General features: G+C 39.8%; 2 protein-coding genes across 2 annotated transcripts; one reads left to right on the forward strand and one right to left on the reverse strand.

The window, feature by feature from the left end:
• Window positions 1-3,305: 3,305 nt before the first annotated feature.
• srp9 (signal recognition particle 9) lies at window positions 3,306-6,694 on the reverse strand. Its single transcript, XM_080833296.1, has 3 exons — window positions 6,518-6,694; window positions 3,881-3,949; window positions 3,306-3,776 (listed from the first exon to the last, which is right to left on the reverse strand). Exons 1-3 carry the CDS (start codon window positions 6,587-6,589, stop codon window positions 3,657-3,659), a joined length of 261 nt encoding a protein of 86 aa, XP_080689422.1. The 5' UTR covers window positions 6,590-6,694; the 3' UTR covers window positions 3,306-3,656.
• A 1,462-nt stretch (window positions 6,695-8,156) lies between these two features.
• rpl7l1 (ribosomal protein L7-like 1) lies at window positions 8,157-15,195 on the forward strand. Its single transcript, XM_080833410.1, has 6 exons — window positions 8,157-8,209; window positions 9,572-9,680; window positions 10,419-10,582; window positions 10,733-10,870; window positions 13,828-13,937; window positions 14,053-15,195. Exons 1-6 carry the CDS (start codon window positions 8,196-8,198, stop codon window positions 14,259-14,261), a joined length of 744 nt encoding a protein of 247 aa, XP_080689536.1. The 5' UTR covers window positions 8,157-8,195; the 3' UTR covers window positions 14,262-15,195.
• Window positions 15,196-18,007: the final 2,812 nt, after the last annotated feature.

Raw genomic sequence — 18,007 nt, forward strand, 5'->3', positions numbered from 1 at the left:
AATGGGATTTACAGAACATTTCTATGCAGACAAATAGGCGCATTTCTAGGCATCCTTTCACCCATGCCTAGAGTTTGCGTAAAGTTTTCCAGACCGGCGAATCTGCGATGTCCGACGATGCGATCAGGAAATAAAGCTCAATTCCGGATGGGGGAAAAACACAGATGAAATATACAGCCGCTGAAAAAATTAAGAGACACTTCAAAATTATCAGTTTCTCTGGTTTTACTATTTATTGGTATGAGTTAACTCTAAAATGAACATTTTAGTTTTATTCTAAAAACTACTGACAGCATTTCTACCCAATTTAAAATAAAAAATATTGTCATTTAGAGCATTAACTACACAATAATGCTTTAATTAGGGTTGAGTTCAGAAATCAATATTTGGTGGAATAACCTTGATTTAAAACAACTTTCATGTGTTTTGGCATGCTCTCCACCAGTCCCACCTGGGAAAGGGGAACTCGTATGTGAGGATGCTGTTCATTGACTACAGTTCGGCATTCAACACCATCATCCCCTCCAGACTCGTCTCTAAGCTTGTGGACCTGGGACTTAACTCCTCCCTCTGCAAATGGATCTACAGCTTCCTGACGGGGAGGCCTGACTCGGTGACCGCACGTCATTTGTGACAATGATCACAAACACTGGCGCCCCCCAGGGCTGTGTGCTTAGCCCTCTCCTGTTCTCCTTGTTCACCCACGACTGTGCGGCAATGCACAGCTCCAACCTCATCGTGAAGTTTGCTGATAACACAACCATCGTAGGCCTCATCACTAACAATGATGAATCAGCCTACAGAGAGGAGGTTGACACCCTAACAACTTGGTGAAAATAACCTCTCTCTCAATATCAGTAAAACTAAGGAGATGATTGTGGACTTTAGGAGACGGCAGGGGGTGGAGCATACACCCCTTCACATCAACGGATCTGAAGTGGAAAAGGTCAGCTGCTTCAAGTTCCTCGGGGTCAACATCAGCAATGATTTCACCTGGTCTGCCCCCACTGATAAGGTGGTCAAAGCTGCCCGGAAACGCCTCTTCTTCCTGAGGAGACTCAGGAAGTTTGGCATGAATCCAGACATCCTCACCAACTTCTATAGATGCACTATAGAAAGCATCTTGACTGGTAGCATCTCAGTGTGGTTTGGGAGCTGCACAGCCATGGACCGTAAGGCCCTACGCAGTGTGGTCAGATCCGCTGAGTTTATCATCGGCAGGAAACTCCCTTCCCTTCAGGACATCTACCTCACAAGATGCCTCCGAAGAGCTGGCAGGATCCTGAAAAGACTGTCACCACCCATCCTTCAGACTGTTCACCCTGCTGCCTTCTGGTAGAAGGTTCCGAAGTATCCGGTCTCGCACTCGCAGACTTGAGAACAGTTTCTACCCTAAGGCCATCAGACTCCTAAATGAACAATAATGAACAATAATGCACTCTCATCACTTTACACTCGCCACTTTACTCTACACAGGCTCACTTTCACTGCTGTTTGCACTACATTTGCAAAATGTATAATATGTTCAGTATAGCTAAAAATATCATGTAGGTATGTTTATCTGTTTAGTTTCTGTTTAGTATGTGTATTTATGTTTAGAATCTATATTGTATATTTATTGTTTATCTAGTAGGTCTACTACTCTGTCTTTTCATATTCTTATCTAATGTTCAGTACTTATTGTTAAGTTATGTTATATCATGTTGGAGTACTTATATGTTTATATGTTATGTCTTGTTATGTTATGGTAGTGTGGTATGGTGTCCTGTCCTAAGAATTTCAGTGCCCAGTCCAACTCTGTTGTTCTGTGTATCTGACAATAAACAGACTCGACTTGACCAGTCTTTCACATTGCCGTTGGGTTACTTTATGCTACTCCTGGCGCAAACATTCAAGCAGCTCTGCTTCTTTTCATGGCTTGTGACCATCCATCTACCTCTTGATCACATTTCAGAGGTTTTTTAACGGGATTCAGGTCTGGGAATTGGGCTGGCCATGACAGGGTCCTGAGCTGGTGGTCCTTCATCCACACCTTGGCTGTGTGGCATGGAGCATTGCCCTGCTGGAAAAAACACTCCTCAGAGTTGGGGAACATTGTCATAGCAAAAGGAAGCAAGGTGAATGTCCATTTAAAGCCGCTCCAGCCCTTGTGCACGCTAGTGCATGAAAAAAAGTGATGCAATTTCTGATTCCGTGTAATGTGCTTTAGTGTGATTTTGGCTGGTCATGCACCTCCCAATTTCTGTAAACTGCCGTGCGCAGCTGGCGCATAAGCAAAATGAACCAGCTGGGGAAACGGGGATGACCCATTCAGCCAACCATACCTACTGCTAAACACAACACATACATACACACTAACATTGCCTGTACTTTGGAGATGAGGTTTTAACATTTTTGAGGATAGTTCCCTGGGATGACATACTAGGAGCATCCATTTGGCTGCCTAAGTCACTTGTACAGGGCAGCTGATATGTTGTACTTTGAGAAACAAACACTCAAAGTCCTCATACTTCAGCTCTCAATCAAAAAAGATTTTAACAGATAGACTAAATGTCTTGTCATGACAATCTTCTCTATTTCAATGTCAGCTTGAAGGAGCGAATAAGCTATCAAGTGAATATCTGTAAGAAACCAAACTAATTAGCTTTTGTCTTTGAAATATATCTGGATTATATCAGGATTGACAAATGCGAATTACATTTTAATTATATATGACAAGGTGGGACATTGCTTTGCATGGGACACAGACAGGAACATATAACAAATCTCAGTGTAAATTAGCTAAATCTTCACAAAATGTAGTTAGCTCTTATTGTTACTTTGACTTTGTTAATAGATAGCATTACCTTTTCTAGCTACGTGCGTCTGGACAACACATAGTAGTTGAGGTTGTTAGCTCACTATGGAACTTTCAAAATAGGATTCAAGAAACAAAATCCCACAGCACGGCTAGCTACTTATAGGTTGTTGCTGCGGTGGTCATTCACAAAACCTGCAGAACTGTCAAAGCTGTGCAGCTTCATATTGCCTGAGCTACAAAGTGGGTGTCAGTGTGTAGATTTTGGGGGCATAAATATTAATGAGTAAGGAATATGACGGCATAGTTGGGGATTGAGTCCTTCATGCATGAAGTGTTCCAATACCAATGCCACCCTGCACATGTATGATTCTCTGAATGTTTAAATAGGTGCTGGACATCACATGTTATTTAAGGGAAATGTCTGCAACATCATTCACACTTACATCTGCTCAGAAAAAAAGAAACACTTAAGGTCGCTGACCAACGTTTATTTGGTGACTGGAGATGGAACAGGCACACCTGCTCTTCACAAGAGATTGTGCTACATCTGCTCGCCTCTGATGACAAGTGGCCAACATAGTACAAAAAACCTTATATGAAAAGCAAACCTAACCCTGTAAACAGCAGCTGCCAATGCCTGATTTTAGTCCACCGTGAAATTCAAAATATACACCAGCTAAATGTCACAGATTTCCCTCAAATGGCACAATTCATTCAAACAAAGTCATTGTAATCCAGTCCTTTTCAATGTTGATGATATTGTGGCCCACCTGCTATTACTTCACAGGCTCTTCAACTGAAAGTTCATCAACCCATGTGAATCTATGGGTAGTGATTTAAAAAAAAAGCCATGACATCAATCCGTTTCCATTGCACCACAGTGAGACTCTTTTGAGACCATTAGTCTCATCAGTTTTCCATGTAGCTTTTCAACCTTCTTCACATCTTGTGCTTGATCAGTCTTGTACTGCAAACACTGAAATATATGAAACAGAAAATTTTGAAAAGTTAACATATAACTTTGAGTAGTTCATGAATGAAAAAAAAAAAAATTAATGAATTCAGAAATGTTGACCTTACCACTGAGTCATCTGTAACTTTTATGCAGAGGTTCCCATCACAGTGTCTGTACTTCAGAACCACTCGAACCTTAAAAGGAAAGAGGCAAACATTAGCTCAACAGAACTGGTAACTGGTAAACTGGTCAAAGGTAATGGGCAGAGAGGAAAACTGAAGGGGAAACAGACTGCTGTAACTGAACGTTCAGACAGGGCATATAAACAGGTGTAACTCGGCAGGTGAAATTCCACCTCGGGTGCTAGTCAGAAAAGTCAAGTTTGGCTGTCAAGTAGCAAGTTCAGTTGCAGTGCAGCTCCCGACTGCCGGCGCTGGGGGCAAGGAAGCTAAAGAGCTAAATAGCTGGTTAGTGGATTATTTGGCCCAAATATGTTCATGAGCAAAGGAAACAACAATCAATTGGTTATGTTGACAACAACTCATGTTCTACAGAAACACCATATCATTTATATAAGCATGCTATCGTTATATGTTACTTATAAGCAACTAGCTAGCTAGAGTCATTATTTTAGTGTGCTATGGGAAATAATCATTAAATTAGTCGAATTATCGAAAAAATAGTCGACAGATTAATCGATTACCAACATAATCGTTCGTTGCAGCCCTAGTACACTGCTGGGTGTTGAACCACACACTGGTACACTGCTGGGTGTTGAACCACACACTGGTACACTGCTGGGTGTTGAACCACACACTGGTACACTGCTGGGTGTTGAACCACACACTGGTACACTGCTGGGTGTTGAACCACACACTGGTACACTGCTGGGTGTTGAACCACACACTGGTACACTGCTGGGTGTTGAACCACACACTGGTACACTGCTGGGTGTTGAACCACACACTGGTACACTGCTGGGTGTTGAACCACACACTGGTACACTGCTGGGTGTTGAACCACACACTGGTACACTGCTGGGTGTTGAACCACACACTGGTACACTGCTGGGTGTTGAACCACACACTGGTAAACTGCTGGGTGTTGAACCACACACTGGTACACACTGCTGGTTGTTGAACCACACACTGGTACACACTGCTGGTTGTTGAACCACACACTGTTAACAGGCACAGCCAGCGAGAGCAGCGAACAGTCTTCTCCCGCCAGCAGGAGCAAAGAGCAGCCCTCTCCAGGAACCAGTGAGTGATCCGCCACCGGTAAGCATGGCAAGTTGGAGAACCTTGATTCACCGAGTTCAACAGTATGTGGTGGGGGCGCCCATAGAGTGGGTAGCCATGGACATGTTGGGCCAATTCCACATCACAAAGCAAGGGATCTGCTATGTCTTGGCAGACATTGACCACTTCACAAAGTGGACTGAGGCGTACGTGGACAAACCCACCGATCTGGCTGAGATTGAGGTGTTTCTGACCATTCAGATCAGCAGGGGTTTGACAGAAAAAGGGAAAACCTTTTTTTTGCTTGTGTGATGATGGGAAACCATTTTCAACTCTTGTTCTTCGGTCTTCACAAAACATGCTGAGGATGGAGAAAGGTCAACCAGGCTTAATGGTTACATGGTAAATTCGTGTTTTTTCAACAGTACATGCCCAACAAAAGGATTTTTTTTTTGGTCTAAACATTTGTAGCAGGTCAGTACTACATTAACTTCATGCATCTGTGGCACTGGAGGGGCCTTCAGCTATGACATGGCTCTAGGTAAGGCATGCCCCCACAACTCCATGCTAAGAACTGGGGCCAACCTCCCCCCCCTGTATTTTTTTTAAACGTCCACTTCTAACCGTGTCCTTTCGAGTTGCTGTGTAAAAACATAGTCACGTGCATTACAACCTAGTAATAAGTAAACAAGTGCAGAGCAGGGGTCCTTTGTTAAGGGCATGCAATGGTGAAGGCAGATCAACCTTACTCCACCTCCCAGGTTTTATTGTTCATTTTTACAAATCTCTACAAATGGTGGTTTTACACATGTCTACTCCTTTTGTTATTTGACAGTGCAAAACCGGGGGGAGGAGGGAGGCGGGCACGCCATCAAGAAGATAGGCCTACATGTTTTTATTGAGAATGTAGGTTATCCATATTTGCCTGGCGGTGAGAGGTGCAGTATTCTACAATTCCGTAGCAGTTAGAGTTAAAGCAGAACCAATTCCGAGTGAACTAAGGCTGTCAGTTCTGGCTCACATGCGATAATGGCCTAGATCTAGGTACCATCCATCCCTTATTCTGTGGTCCGATTGGACCCATCCCACGAAAATTCACACCACGTCTTCGCCAAAAGACGCAAATTAGAAGGATAAGCTTTTATCACTGGCAACTTAACGATGCTTGCAAGGGTTTTGTATGCTAGCTAAGTAGCCCCCTAGATTAAGACCAACACTCCACAATTCTTCCTTGATGACACGTTAACCCAAACTTTACACCTAACTCAAGACAAGCTAGCCCTGGAATTCGAGAGTCCCGCAGCCGCTGAAAAAAAAAAAAAGCAGTGGATTCGTGTTCAAACTGAATAGTTCAGTACCCACAAACGTAGTTGCCTTTAGCGTAAATACTTAACAGACACCATTCCCAAGTTTGGCTGGCTAAATATGAGCTAACATGAATTGGAGGTTAGCTAGCTAGCCTAGGTAACATATGTTAGCAAGCTTTCGTTAGCTATTGAGATTCAAGAATGTAATTTTTACCTTCATTGGATCTGTAAGATACAATTTCTCGGCAGCCCGGGCAAATTCGTCCCATGCTTGATAGTATGGCATGATTTGGTAGATAAATGGACGCTCGGGTAGCTTTTAATTCCTCGGCCTTCTTGATTACCCACTAATTCCACCTCATCAAAGTAACAGCAGTTATGGCTGGACTTAATTGCGTGTAGTCAGCGACGACGAAGATGTCAAATGGCCACTAGCAGTCTGAAAGCCAGCGTTAATACCGATTTTTATTTTCAAAATAAAAGTCTTAACTTATTCATTAGTTATACAGTGTCGCAAAAGGAAGAAATACATTCTAATTTAACAAACTGTTTGTGCTACAAAGTACACTTAACCTAGATGTGGGAAAATACAAACCAAACTAGAAAAAATGCTTGAAATTCCTTTAAAACAAAGAACCTATTGGTGTTGTAGGCCTACAGCTGAACACAATTATTTGTTTCTACAAAACAAATCTGGGAAACGAAAAATTCTAAATTTGACAAACAAGAGGAAAGATGTGAACATCTAAATGAGTCATGAGCCTGAGTCTTAGAGGTGAAAGATAGGCCTAAACTAATTACCTACTGATGAACTCCAAAGTGTGGCAGAAAAAAAGGCTGTGTCACATACAGCAAACCTACAATAATGGCTTATTGAATTCATTTAAATTGTGTGGGAAAAAAAATAATTGTGCATCCTTGATATGGAGGTGAAGTGAAATCCTTATAACACGTACTTTCAGGAAATACATAAATACTGAGGTCTGAATCGCCATTGTAGGTACCATGGTGCCATGAGAACAGTTTCTTTCTGATGGCAGTCACATCAACAACGCCCACTAACTCCTGTTTCAGCCCATGCTGGACAACTATTCAATGCATCATTTTGACGCAACCTTGCACAGTTGTACATTTCCAAGATTCTCCTTTTGAATTCATATTATGATAAATATTTAGCTTAGTCTGTGTAAATTTGTATTCGGATTGTCTATATTTATGTAAGATGTCGTTGTCTTGTCACCCTTGTACCCTTAACATATTTGTGCCACACAACCAAGACCATAATGTTTTAAAGCCAATTATCCTATTTATCTAAAATTTGAGATGTTCTATTATTCTACAAGCAGTAAAAAAAAAAAAAGATATTTAAATCAACTATGTGGACCTTGGTGTGACATGCAACTTTTTTCATTTGGTGATCTATAATAGATTTAATGAAAAAATGAATGATAATTAACAACTTAAATCTATATGTTGTGTACCTAATAGCCTACCATTTTATTCCATGGTTATTTGCCAGATGAGTCTTCTTAAATGACTAAATTCACAGATACAATATGCAGTGTATTTATCATGAGTAGCACAACAGTCGTGCAAAACGGCGACACATGTATCAAATCTGATTTTCAAACAAAACTTTGAAGTGGACTTGAACTTCTTATGCCTACATATTGTCACATTTTGTCTCTTATTGTCGTTGACTCCACGGAACTCACGTTGCAATTTTTCTTCTTCTGTTTTTTTTTCTATGGCAGTTGGCAAACAACTTATGGTGCAGTACCGCCACCTTCTGAATTCCCTCACCCAGTCCAGTTGGGGGCAGCACTGAGATATTACAACTGCCATTGCAGCAAACAGAAGATAAACCAGAACAAGAACTTGGAAACAACGTGATGGCGGAATCAGAGTATGTATATTGTGTTATCTTGTTTAATCTGTCTTTGTTTTTAAACGAATGTATTAATGTATTAGCTGTAACGCAAGCACATAAGTTGATGTTTCACTGATGGCAAATATTTATTTGTTTTGGAGCCGAACGAACAAGAAAGAACATGCTCGATACCAGTGTGCACACAGGAGTAACGATTACCTTCGCCAAAACAACCTCGTCCCTTATTATTGCTTCGGTGATTTAAGATATAACGTTAGGAGCTTATTGTTCTGTCGACAAAATCAATGTTAACCTTCAAACTTCAATAATATTACGTTATGTTGTGAAAAACATAATGAACAGATTTCCCCGAATTTTTTGTTGTCAATATAAACTCGGAAAAAAGTTTAGAAATTTGCGTTTGGTCGATGATTTCTCTATTATAACAATGCTAATTAACGTCGTATTTTATATCGTTGGAAAGCCTGTTTGTTTACATTTACAATGATGTCCAACTTGTAAAGATCATGCATTTGTGGGATGAGCAGTACAGCTGGTTTTGTGGGTATCACCCAAGTAAAATTTGCCATAATTGTCAATTATATTGCCAATGCTAAACAGTGAATTCTCCTGTTGGACGATCAAACCCTCGATCAGTAATTAGGAACAAACATGACATGTTGGCCATTTAAGACTTTATTCATTTAATACACCATCTGGAGCCTCCAGTAGCGGGTGGAAGATACCTACGCAGCCACAACAGCCTGGCACCTCCTCAAAAGTGTTCAATTGGGTTGAGGTCTGGGCTCATGGCAGGTATGGCAGGTTGCATTCTCTCTACTCCCACATTCTGGAGTTAGTTTGTTATAACTCTGTCTTGTTTGTTACTTGTTCCTGATCGTGAGTTTAATCATCCAATACACCACCCAACTCTAAAGTCCAAGAACAAACCACTCTAAAGTCTAAGAGTCAATACCAACATGAGCATACACTAACGGCTTTTGGCAGACTACTTTGGCAAATTTTATCTTGGTGGTACCCACATTCCCAGCTGTACTTTGTCATCCAATCGACCAAACACAAAATTCCAAACTTTCTTTATCAAGTTTATATTGTTGTCGTTACAAGTTAGTCATAAAAAGTCATCAAGAAATACTACTTCTTTCAAAATGTTCGTTGACAAAATTAACACACAGATGCCATTGATATCATCATGCGGTGGTTTTGGGCCATTGTACTGTCTACACAGCAATTTAGATATAGATTTTAGAGATGTATAGAAATTATATGGAAAAGATTTATAGACTGGGAACTTGTCTTTGACAAAAAAATGTGTGATTTTGGGAGAAACTAAAACAAACACAATGTTTTTTTTTCCCCTATTTGGTCGGCTGTCAGAACCCCGAAGGTCATCAAGTTGGTTCCTGAGAACCTTCTGAAGAGAAGAAAAGCATATCAGGCTATTAAAGCAACAGAGGCCAAACTTGCACTACTTCAAAAAAGAAAGGTAAGTCAATTATATAGCCCATGCATGCATTTATGTTTTTTTTTTTTTTAATGTTTACTTCTTGCTCCCGGTAGTAGCTGATATTTGTTATGGCGTTGGCCCTAATAACATCCTCCAGGGTCAGCTGCCTGTAGGCCATAGTCAAAAGAAGCTTACTCTCACTCACCTAGGGTACCCTTTAAGCATCTCCTCTGCAACCTCCTGGATTACTGACTGATTACGACTAGACCACAGTGTGTGTCTGAGTTAGTGCTGAAAAATGAATTGCATTTGCAATACAATCGCGAAATGATACATTTTTTCAACCGCAATGTGCACGATTACAATGTGGTCTTAAAAAAAAAAACTTAGGATGGTACATTTTGCACACAGTGTTTAAAAAGTGCATGCCTTGTGTTTAAACTTACTATGACTTTGCTTAAGTTACTTAAATGCACAGCAGCAAGGCCACTGATTTGTTCTTGTTTGTGTAATGAGCAGGTAAATCACATATTGGGGGGGGGGGAGAGAATTGCAATTTGATTATTTTCCCAAATCATTCAGACTTAGTCTGAGTAGATGGTTAGCAGCACATGAGTACTGGGACTGTACGCTCACCTTTCCTCTTCACCCAGTATACCCCAGACTTCCAAGACAACTAAAAGTCCTGTCCATTTACATTTTCAGATGAGACTGCATCACCCCGTCTACTGTAATACTTTATACAGTTAGTTAAGGGTTGGTTTTTGTTATCATCAGGTATCGAAAGGACGCCCGCTGCGGTTCAAGCGGTTGGAAGATTTCCTCAAGCATGGAAAAAGACAGCATCGTGATGAGAGACGTCTTCAAAGGGCCAATCACAGACCACCTACTGCCCTGCCACCGCCTAAAAACAGCCTGGCATTTGTTGTCAGAATCAGAGAGTAAGAGAATCTTGAAGCCTTAAAGGCTATGTCTGATGGACTGCCTCTAAGGCCATGTCTGATGGACTGATAGAGGTATTTCTGTATCATGACAGACTAAGCACGAATAAGCAAAAATTAAAACTTCTTTTTTACCCTGTTTTTCTGCAGGATTAAAGGTGTCAGTCCCAAAGTCATGAAGGTCCTCCACATGTTTCGACTGCGCAAAATCTTCAGCGGTACTTTCATAAGAATAAACCAATCATCAATGAAGATGCTGAAGACCATTGAGCCATATGTGGCTTGGGGGTGAGTTCAGTCTAAACATCACGTGTTTCTCCCAGGATGTGCTTCAGCAGCAAAGCTGTGGAGTGAGTGGTCATGAGTCTACAACAGTGGACCCTTAATGATGTGTGAATTAGAGCAGTATTTAATAGAATATTTTAGTTTTACAAAAGCTTCAGATGAGAAGAGTATAGCAAGACGGGCCGGTAGTTCTCAAGTTGAGCAGGGTTTAGTGAAGGTTTTTTCAGAAGCAGGGTTACCCAAATCTAGGGTTACCCAAATCTAGGAATGCATTTGGAAATGTTCCCGAAGTCTGTGAAGCATTATCACATGCGTGATTGCTGGCACAGTGGTGGGAGAAATGGCTCGGAGGAGGCTGGTAGGAATGGGGCCAAGTGCAGGAGTAGTAGAATGGCTACACGACAGGAGTTTAGATTTGTTGCTCTCTGTGAGAGGAGTGAGTGAGGAAACGGATGCACCACTGTCTGGAGGAAACAGGAAAGGCCTATAGTCATCCTTGTACATGTGAGGCTATCAGGTGCCCTCTGGGTGTCTGAGTGGTTCACAGAATTGGTAACTGACTCGGTACAGAAAGAAGCATAGATATCCACTGAGGGGTTTGTGTGGTAGTGGAGGCGGAGGATTGAGTAGTGTTTTGAAAGTGGAAAATAATTTCATTCCAATTCATTGTAACTTGAACTCGTTGCTGCACCTAAAACTTTAATGTTCTATTTGCGTAAAATATATATTTTTCATCAGAAGCCACGAAACGGAAAAAAAAATCACTTAAAAAGAGATATTTTGTGGCACTGCCTTTGAACCTGTGTTACCCTTCCCATGGTTTCATAGGCCAAGCTGCAGTGCAACAGTAAGTGCTCTTGTTATAACTGGGGCTTCTTGGCCAATCAACCAAGTTGCTCTTTTAAGAGCAAGCTACATCTATGTCTGAAGGTATGTGCCTTTACTTGTATGGGCTATTTTGGAGCAGATGGATCGTCTGACTTGTATTGTAATATTACCGTTCTGCCCAGTCCCAGCACATGTGGTGTTTTCTCTCTTAAGGGTGTGATTTGGTAAATGTATAGTAAAGAGGTTATTCCACACCTGGGTTGTTGAGGTGCTAATAGACGAGAGATAAACTGCAGTGAATGAAAATGATCATCTCACACTTACATTTTGATGCGGAATGATAATGAATAAAAAACTGATGGCCCATAAAGAGATATTTTGGAGGAATGTCTAATGGTTTTGACAAGTAAATGTGGAATAAGCAGGATAATGTATAGCCGGTCAGTATTGGAAAATAGATACCTTCATGAAGAAACATGTCCTGTTCGTCTGGTTGGGATTTATTTTCTGCAGCAGTTTAGGTGAAAATGATTTTACTTTTAAAAATGGTATTAGTTCATTAATAAGATAAATATGAATTATAATTTCATGATTTGAAAAATGCATTGATTTGCACTATGCAGGAGTTTAATGATGTTTAATGATGTTTACTTTGGAGGACTTTTATTTTGATATGTGGAGAATGGGAAAAGATTAGAAGACACAGAAGTAAGATTAGAGCGAAATCGTTTTTTGACCTCGCTCTCACGTTCTCTCTATATTTAGATATTTGACGTACTTTATGGATAACCTTTTATGTATGTAATGTTGCTTCAAGAGTTTAAAGTAAACAGTTAAAAACAAGTGGACTCATGGAATAATTTCAAGTGATATATGGAATGAGAGACTTAAATCGAGCGTCAAGCTAAAGCTTCAAATAGAACCTAGGAAACTACACCTCCATTATCTCTTACTATACATTATCCCTTACTTAAACCCTGGTCTCTATATATTATACATACTGGTCCCTATATACTATACATTATCCCTTACTTAAACCCTGGTCTCTATATATTATACATACTGGTCCATATATACTATACATTATCCCTTACTTAAACCCTGGTCCCTAAATACTATACATTATCCCTTACTTAAACCCTGGTCCCTAAATACTATACATTATCCCTTACTTAAATCCTGGTCCCTAAATACTATACATTATCCCTTACTTAAACCCTGGTCCCTAAATACTATACATTATCCCTTACTTAAACCCTGGTCCCTAAATACTATACATTATCCCTTACTTAAACCCTGGTCCCTAAATACTATACATTATCCCTTACTTAAACCCTGGTCCCTAAATACTATACATTATCCCTTACTTAAACCCTGGTCCCTAAATACTATACATTATCCCTTACTTAAACCCTGGTCCCTAAATACTATACATTATCCCTTACTTAAATCCTGGTCCCTAAATACTATACACTATCCCTTACTTAAACCCTGGTCCCTAAATACTATACATTATCCCTTACTTAAACCCTGGTCCCTAAATACTATACATTATCCCTTACTTAAACCCTGGTCCCTAAATACTATACATTATCCCTTACTTAAATCCTGGTCCCTAAATACTATACATTATCCCTTACTTAAACCCTGGTCCCTAAATACTATACATTATCCCTTACTTAAACCCTAGTCCCTAAATACTATACATTATCCCTTACTTAAACCCTGGTTGCCACTCACATATCTTGGGAAGCATGCATAGCCCAAAAGGAAACATTTGGTTCACTTTAAAAGGAAGCCAACCTGTTAAGTTTGTAGAACTACTTTATTTAGTCAGGACAAGGTTAACATTGGATAGTTTGCTTGATTTAATATATGATTCCCTTGTTGGTAAGCCGTTAGCTTGCTAGCTGTTTCTGATTCAGTGCTTTCTAGCTTGCCAGCTATGTTGTCTAGCAGCCGGCCAGTCAGAAAAGAGTATTTCTCGTCTCAGCGGCACAATGCTGTTGAAAGGACATAGGGGAAACATTGAATCCCTTGGTTTTCATTTTAATATTAGTTTGAATCTTGAGTTGATGTTGTGACTTGATTTGGATATGTTACTAATATCAGTTCAATTTTTCATTTTGAAGGTTTCCAAATCTGAAATCAGTCCGTGAACTGATCCTAAAGAGGGGACAGGCAAAGATCAATAAAAGGAAGGTTGCTCTCACTGACAACACAGTCATTGAAAAACATATGGGTAAGCTTAATAACCTGTTCTACTCAAACAATGGCTATGGAGCAACTACGCATTGTATCTGCAGAGTAGTATACGGCATAATCCTAAAGAAATTATCATTCATTTCTCTCATCAGGTGAACATGGCATCATCTGTTTGGAGGACCTCATCCATGAGATTTATTCCGTTGGAAAGAACTTCAAGGCAGCCAGTCATTTCCTCTTGCCGTTCCGATTGTCTGTGGCTCGCCATGCAGCCAGAGATCAAGTTGGACTCTTGAAAGATATTGGGGATGCGGGACCACGGGCAGAGGACATCAACAAAGTCATAAGACAGCTCAACTAATTGGACTTAACTTTTTGACTTGACTTTGGTAAATGTTATTGTGTTTGAGAATGGAAGGAGGGAACAGGAACGATGTCTGCAGCTACATCTCCATCCGTTGATATTGATATAATTTGCGCCATCTTTTGTTGTTCATAAAGTAATGGCAGCATGATTTCTTGGGGTGACAGTAACTGGTTGTGGAATGTGTTTATATTCAATAAAAATTCATTGTAAATTTGTAATGACTTGCATGTTGAATAAGTTTTATAAAATAATACAGTGTCTGTGAAATCTGTCATGCTATGGTACACATTAGCTCTGTTAAGAGCACTGATGTAACCTGAAACTAGACTGATGGCTCAATCAGAATAAATACTGAATCCATATAAATGAACACTATCAATATTATTGCGCATATTGAACTGGCCAGGTGTTCAATTGGACTTAACTAAACAAGGCTGCTGCATTCCTATGCAGAAGAGTGAATTTGGCTGCGGCCGGCAGCTTTGACGGTTTGAAAATTGTTGGACTTTGGCATTGTTTGTTCGTTCAATTTCCTAAAAATAGTTTGTAGGGCCTGGGTTTGTTAGGGAGGGTGTTCCTGGTACGTTAGATATTTAATCCTGGGCTTACATTAACGAAAAGGAACAGATTTCTGAAATGAAAACCAGGGAATTCCAGTGGTTAATGTATTATTGACATTGTATTATTACTATTACATTTTTTATTATGAAAATTCTGGCAACTAGAATATGTGGAGAACTTTGTCATATATGCTAAATATTTAGTCCATAGGGTTACCCTAACCCCAATTAATCTTTCCTCTTTCAACACTGAAATATTCTCACTTTGCGAACCTCTTAAATTGGTTAGAAATAACAAGAAAAGTGATACACTTCAGATGTTTTTCAAAAGCAATCTTTAATAAACATAGATGAATAATGACTGACAATTAATTCTCTCCTTGTAATAGTTTGTTTTCCTTGTCTGAGTGTGTTTGTGACGACAGCATGGATGCTCTTCAAGAATCAGATGCTCAATGGTTTGATACAGATGGCAGCTCCTGTGCCCTGTCTCTCGCCATGCCACTGCCTGTGTCATCAGATAACCCAACAAAGGGCAAAAGCTGAGGTAATATCTGAGTAAGCCTACAGCCACTCTGAACGACATGTCACTTATACTGATGCAGTTGACATTTTTCGACTAAGCAAAGTAACAACATTTACTAAGGTAGCCGCCGTTGAGAAAACTAAGATTTAATACTCGAAGCTAACTGAAAACTAGCCTTAGACATCAAATAACATGGGGACAAAATAAGCTCATTGGAACAAATAATTGCAGGATTAAAAATGGAAAATGCTATACTAGAACAAACTATCTATGCATCTCCAAAGCGCTCTCCTCTAAAGATCAAGCAGCTAGGGAGCTGCTCTGGCCATTTGTGGAAAAGGCGATGTCAGCAGGAGTAAGGTTTCCTTTTGTTGTCCATTTGCATTTGTGAATGGAAAGTAAACTTCAGTGGCACATATGCAGAGGACCCAGGAGGATGTGACCAGCAGCTACGATGATTGATCATATGGCCTTTACTGCTATTCCGTCTGTAGGTGTAGGTTAAGTAGCTTTAGATTTTGTCTAAATACAACTTTCGGTAACACTTTCTATTAGGCCTACCTTTTTAAAGGCCCTTTAATGTATACATAGTTAAAATAAAACATGCAATAGTTATCAAATGGGGTACTGCTAAGAGTGTGTGTGTGTGTGTGTGTCAGTGATAGGGGCACTTTTTGGCAGTAAAGCTGTATCTCAAAAAGTGTCTAATTGTTGCATAGTGTTACTTTAAACACAAAGTAACATAGTCATCTGAATAATAACAAATAAATAAAAAGACATTGTAGGCCAAATTGATGTGGTTGATTCACAACAGAAGAATAACAGATCAGATGAGAAGCTACAGTTACATACAGTGCCACTCGAAAGTATGTAAACCCCTTGAGCACTTAAGAGTTTTCTGTTTTACCATGATTTTTCATTTTTTTCATCACCAATTTTCCATAGATGAAATGTCAGGTTTATGTTTATCATTTGCATGTACTTGTTTAGAGGGAATTGTTTGAGTAGCCATGGAATTAGTGTATTTTCAAAAGTAAGTGAACCCTCAGCTGCATTGGTAAAGTCAAGCAGGTAACAGATTCGGTGAAACATATTTGGGTGCTTAACTAGTCAATTAAGCAAACCAATCAACTGAGACATCCTTAGGAAAAGGGTTGGGCAACACAGATTAAAAGAGATAGGAAACCAACCAAACTACTGTAGTGCCAAGGTGTACCCACCAATGTTCCCTCTAATTTTTTTCGGCACTGAGCATTTTTTTTTTTTTCTGAGCACACTTTTCAGCGCTGTGAGCAATTCGCAATCACGCAACCTGCCGAAAACGATCATGAGCCTGCGTTAGCCGATAGGACCACTGTGACATCAGATGTGCACACTGTGGCCACACACCAGTATCACACCTGTTCAAAACTTTGGATCATAGCAAGTTACATGGCTTATTAAAATAATCAAATTACAGCAGCAATTTTCATTAGTTTGCTTTTAATATAAGCGATTTGGCACAAAAATCTTGATGATGTATAATTCATGAGATGTATAGGCCCACTTAATATGAAAAAGACAAAAATCTTGTTGATGTATAAATCATGAGATGTATAGTATGTTGTATGTTATGTTAAATGTGAGAGTACTGCTTTGGCCATGGGAAGAGTCCTGCTTTGGCCTGGCTGTGGTGCAGTTGTGGCCTGGCTGAGGGTCCTCTTCTGGAAGAAATGAGACATAAACACCTTTCAGACATAACATTTGGTTCACATTGACACATTCACATTTTGCTCAATGACATGTGCTTGTGATACAGTGGAAATTCCTGTAACTCTTGGTCTGTAAAATATCTAATTACAGTTTTTTTTATTAGTATTTCCACTACCCATAAATGATCTTGTAGTAACAGCATTTAATGATTCATATCCATAAATCAAAAATATGAATAAATGTCACTAGAATATGCACACATTTTGATTTTAAGTTTACCTTATTTTTCACGTCTGTCCTTCTCACTTCTCCAATGGATGCCACCAAACACAGTTTTATAGTTAACATCATTTTCCTCCCTGTATTTAATATAGAGGACTAGCATTTTGTGTACTGATATGTCTGTGCTCTCATCTACTATCAGGGTATGCCAGGGTGCATTTTTAACATTGCACATGGTCTCATTCTGCACTATAGCATTAATTGAGTTCACAAATTCAAATGCATAGTTTTTGCTTTGCCAGCTTTCTGGTATACTGACATACTTTGCCATGTGATTGTGGATTTGTTGAACTGACAGCATTGATGCATTCATTTTGATGGCAAGTAAAACATCGTCAATGAGAATTTTAACTTGCTGGGGGTCAGATTTTGTTTTGTGTGACAGCTCGTTTCTTTTCTCTCGGTCTTTTGCGCTCTCCCGCAATAATGTACCAATCCCCTGTCCCACATTGAATCTTCGTACAATTCCAACGGCTTTCAAATGACTTTTCTGCTGAATGTGACGCTTGAGGTAGTCCAACTTCCATTCAGTCCACACCTTTCCCGCTGAAAGCTCATTTGCTACTTTGGCTTCGTTGGATGTTTTGCAGATTAGACCTTTCTCACTCGAAAAAGAAAAAATCTCACCCAGTTTCACCGCTTGCTCTTCTATTTGCACATACTCCGACAGCCATTCCATC

This window comes from Sprattus sprattus, assembly GCF_963457725.1.
Source record: "Sprattus sprattus genome assembly, chromosome: 2".
NCBI classification, from domain to species: domain Eukaryota; kingdom Metazoa; phylum Chordata; class Actinopteri; order Clupeiformes; family Clupeidae; genus Sprattus; species Sprattus sprattus.

What these genes read in the sequence shown, in the direction of transcription:
- srp9 (XM_080833296.1), bottom strand. Translation starts at nt 6,589, where the DNA reads ATGCCATACTATCAAGCATGGGACGAATTTGCCCGGGCTGCCGAGAAA. An exon ending in ATCTTACAGATCCAATGAAG is followed by an intron (nt 3,950 to 6,517) that starts GTAAAAATTACA and finishes TTTCCTTTTAAG; the next exon opens with GTTCGAGTGGTTCTGAAGTA. An exon ending in AAGTTACAGATGACTCAGTG is followed by an intron (nt 3,777 to 3,880) that starts GTAAGGTCAACA and finishes CATATATTTCAG; the next exon opens with TGTTTGCAGTACAAGACTGA.
- rpl7l1 (XM_080833410.1), top strand. An exon ending in CACTACTTCAAAAAAGAAAG is followed by an intron (nt 9,681 to 10,418) that starts GTAAGTCAATTA and finishes TGTTATCATCAG; the next exon opens with GTATCGAAAGGACGCCCGCT. An exon ending in TTTGTTGTCAGAATCAGAGA is followed by an intron (nt 10,583 to 10,732) that starts GTAAGAGAATCT and finishes GTTTTTCTGCAG; the next exon opens with GATTAAAGGTGTCAGTCCCA.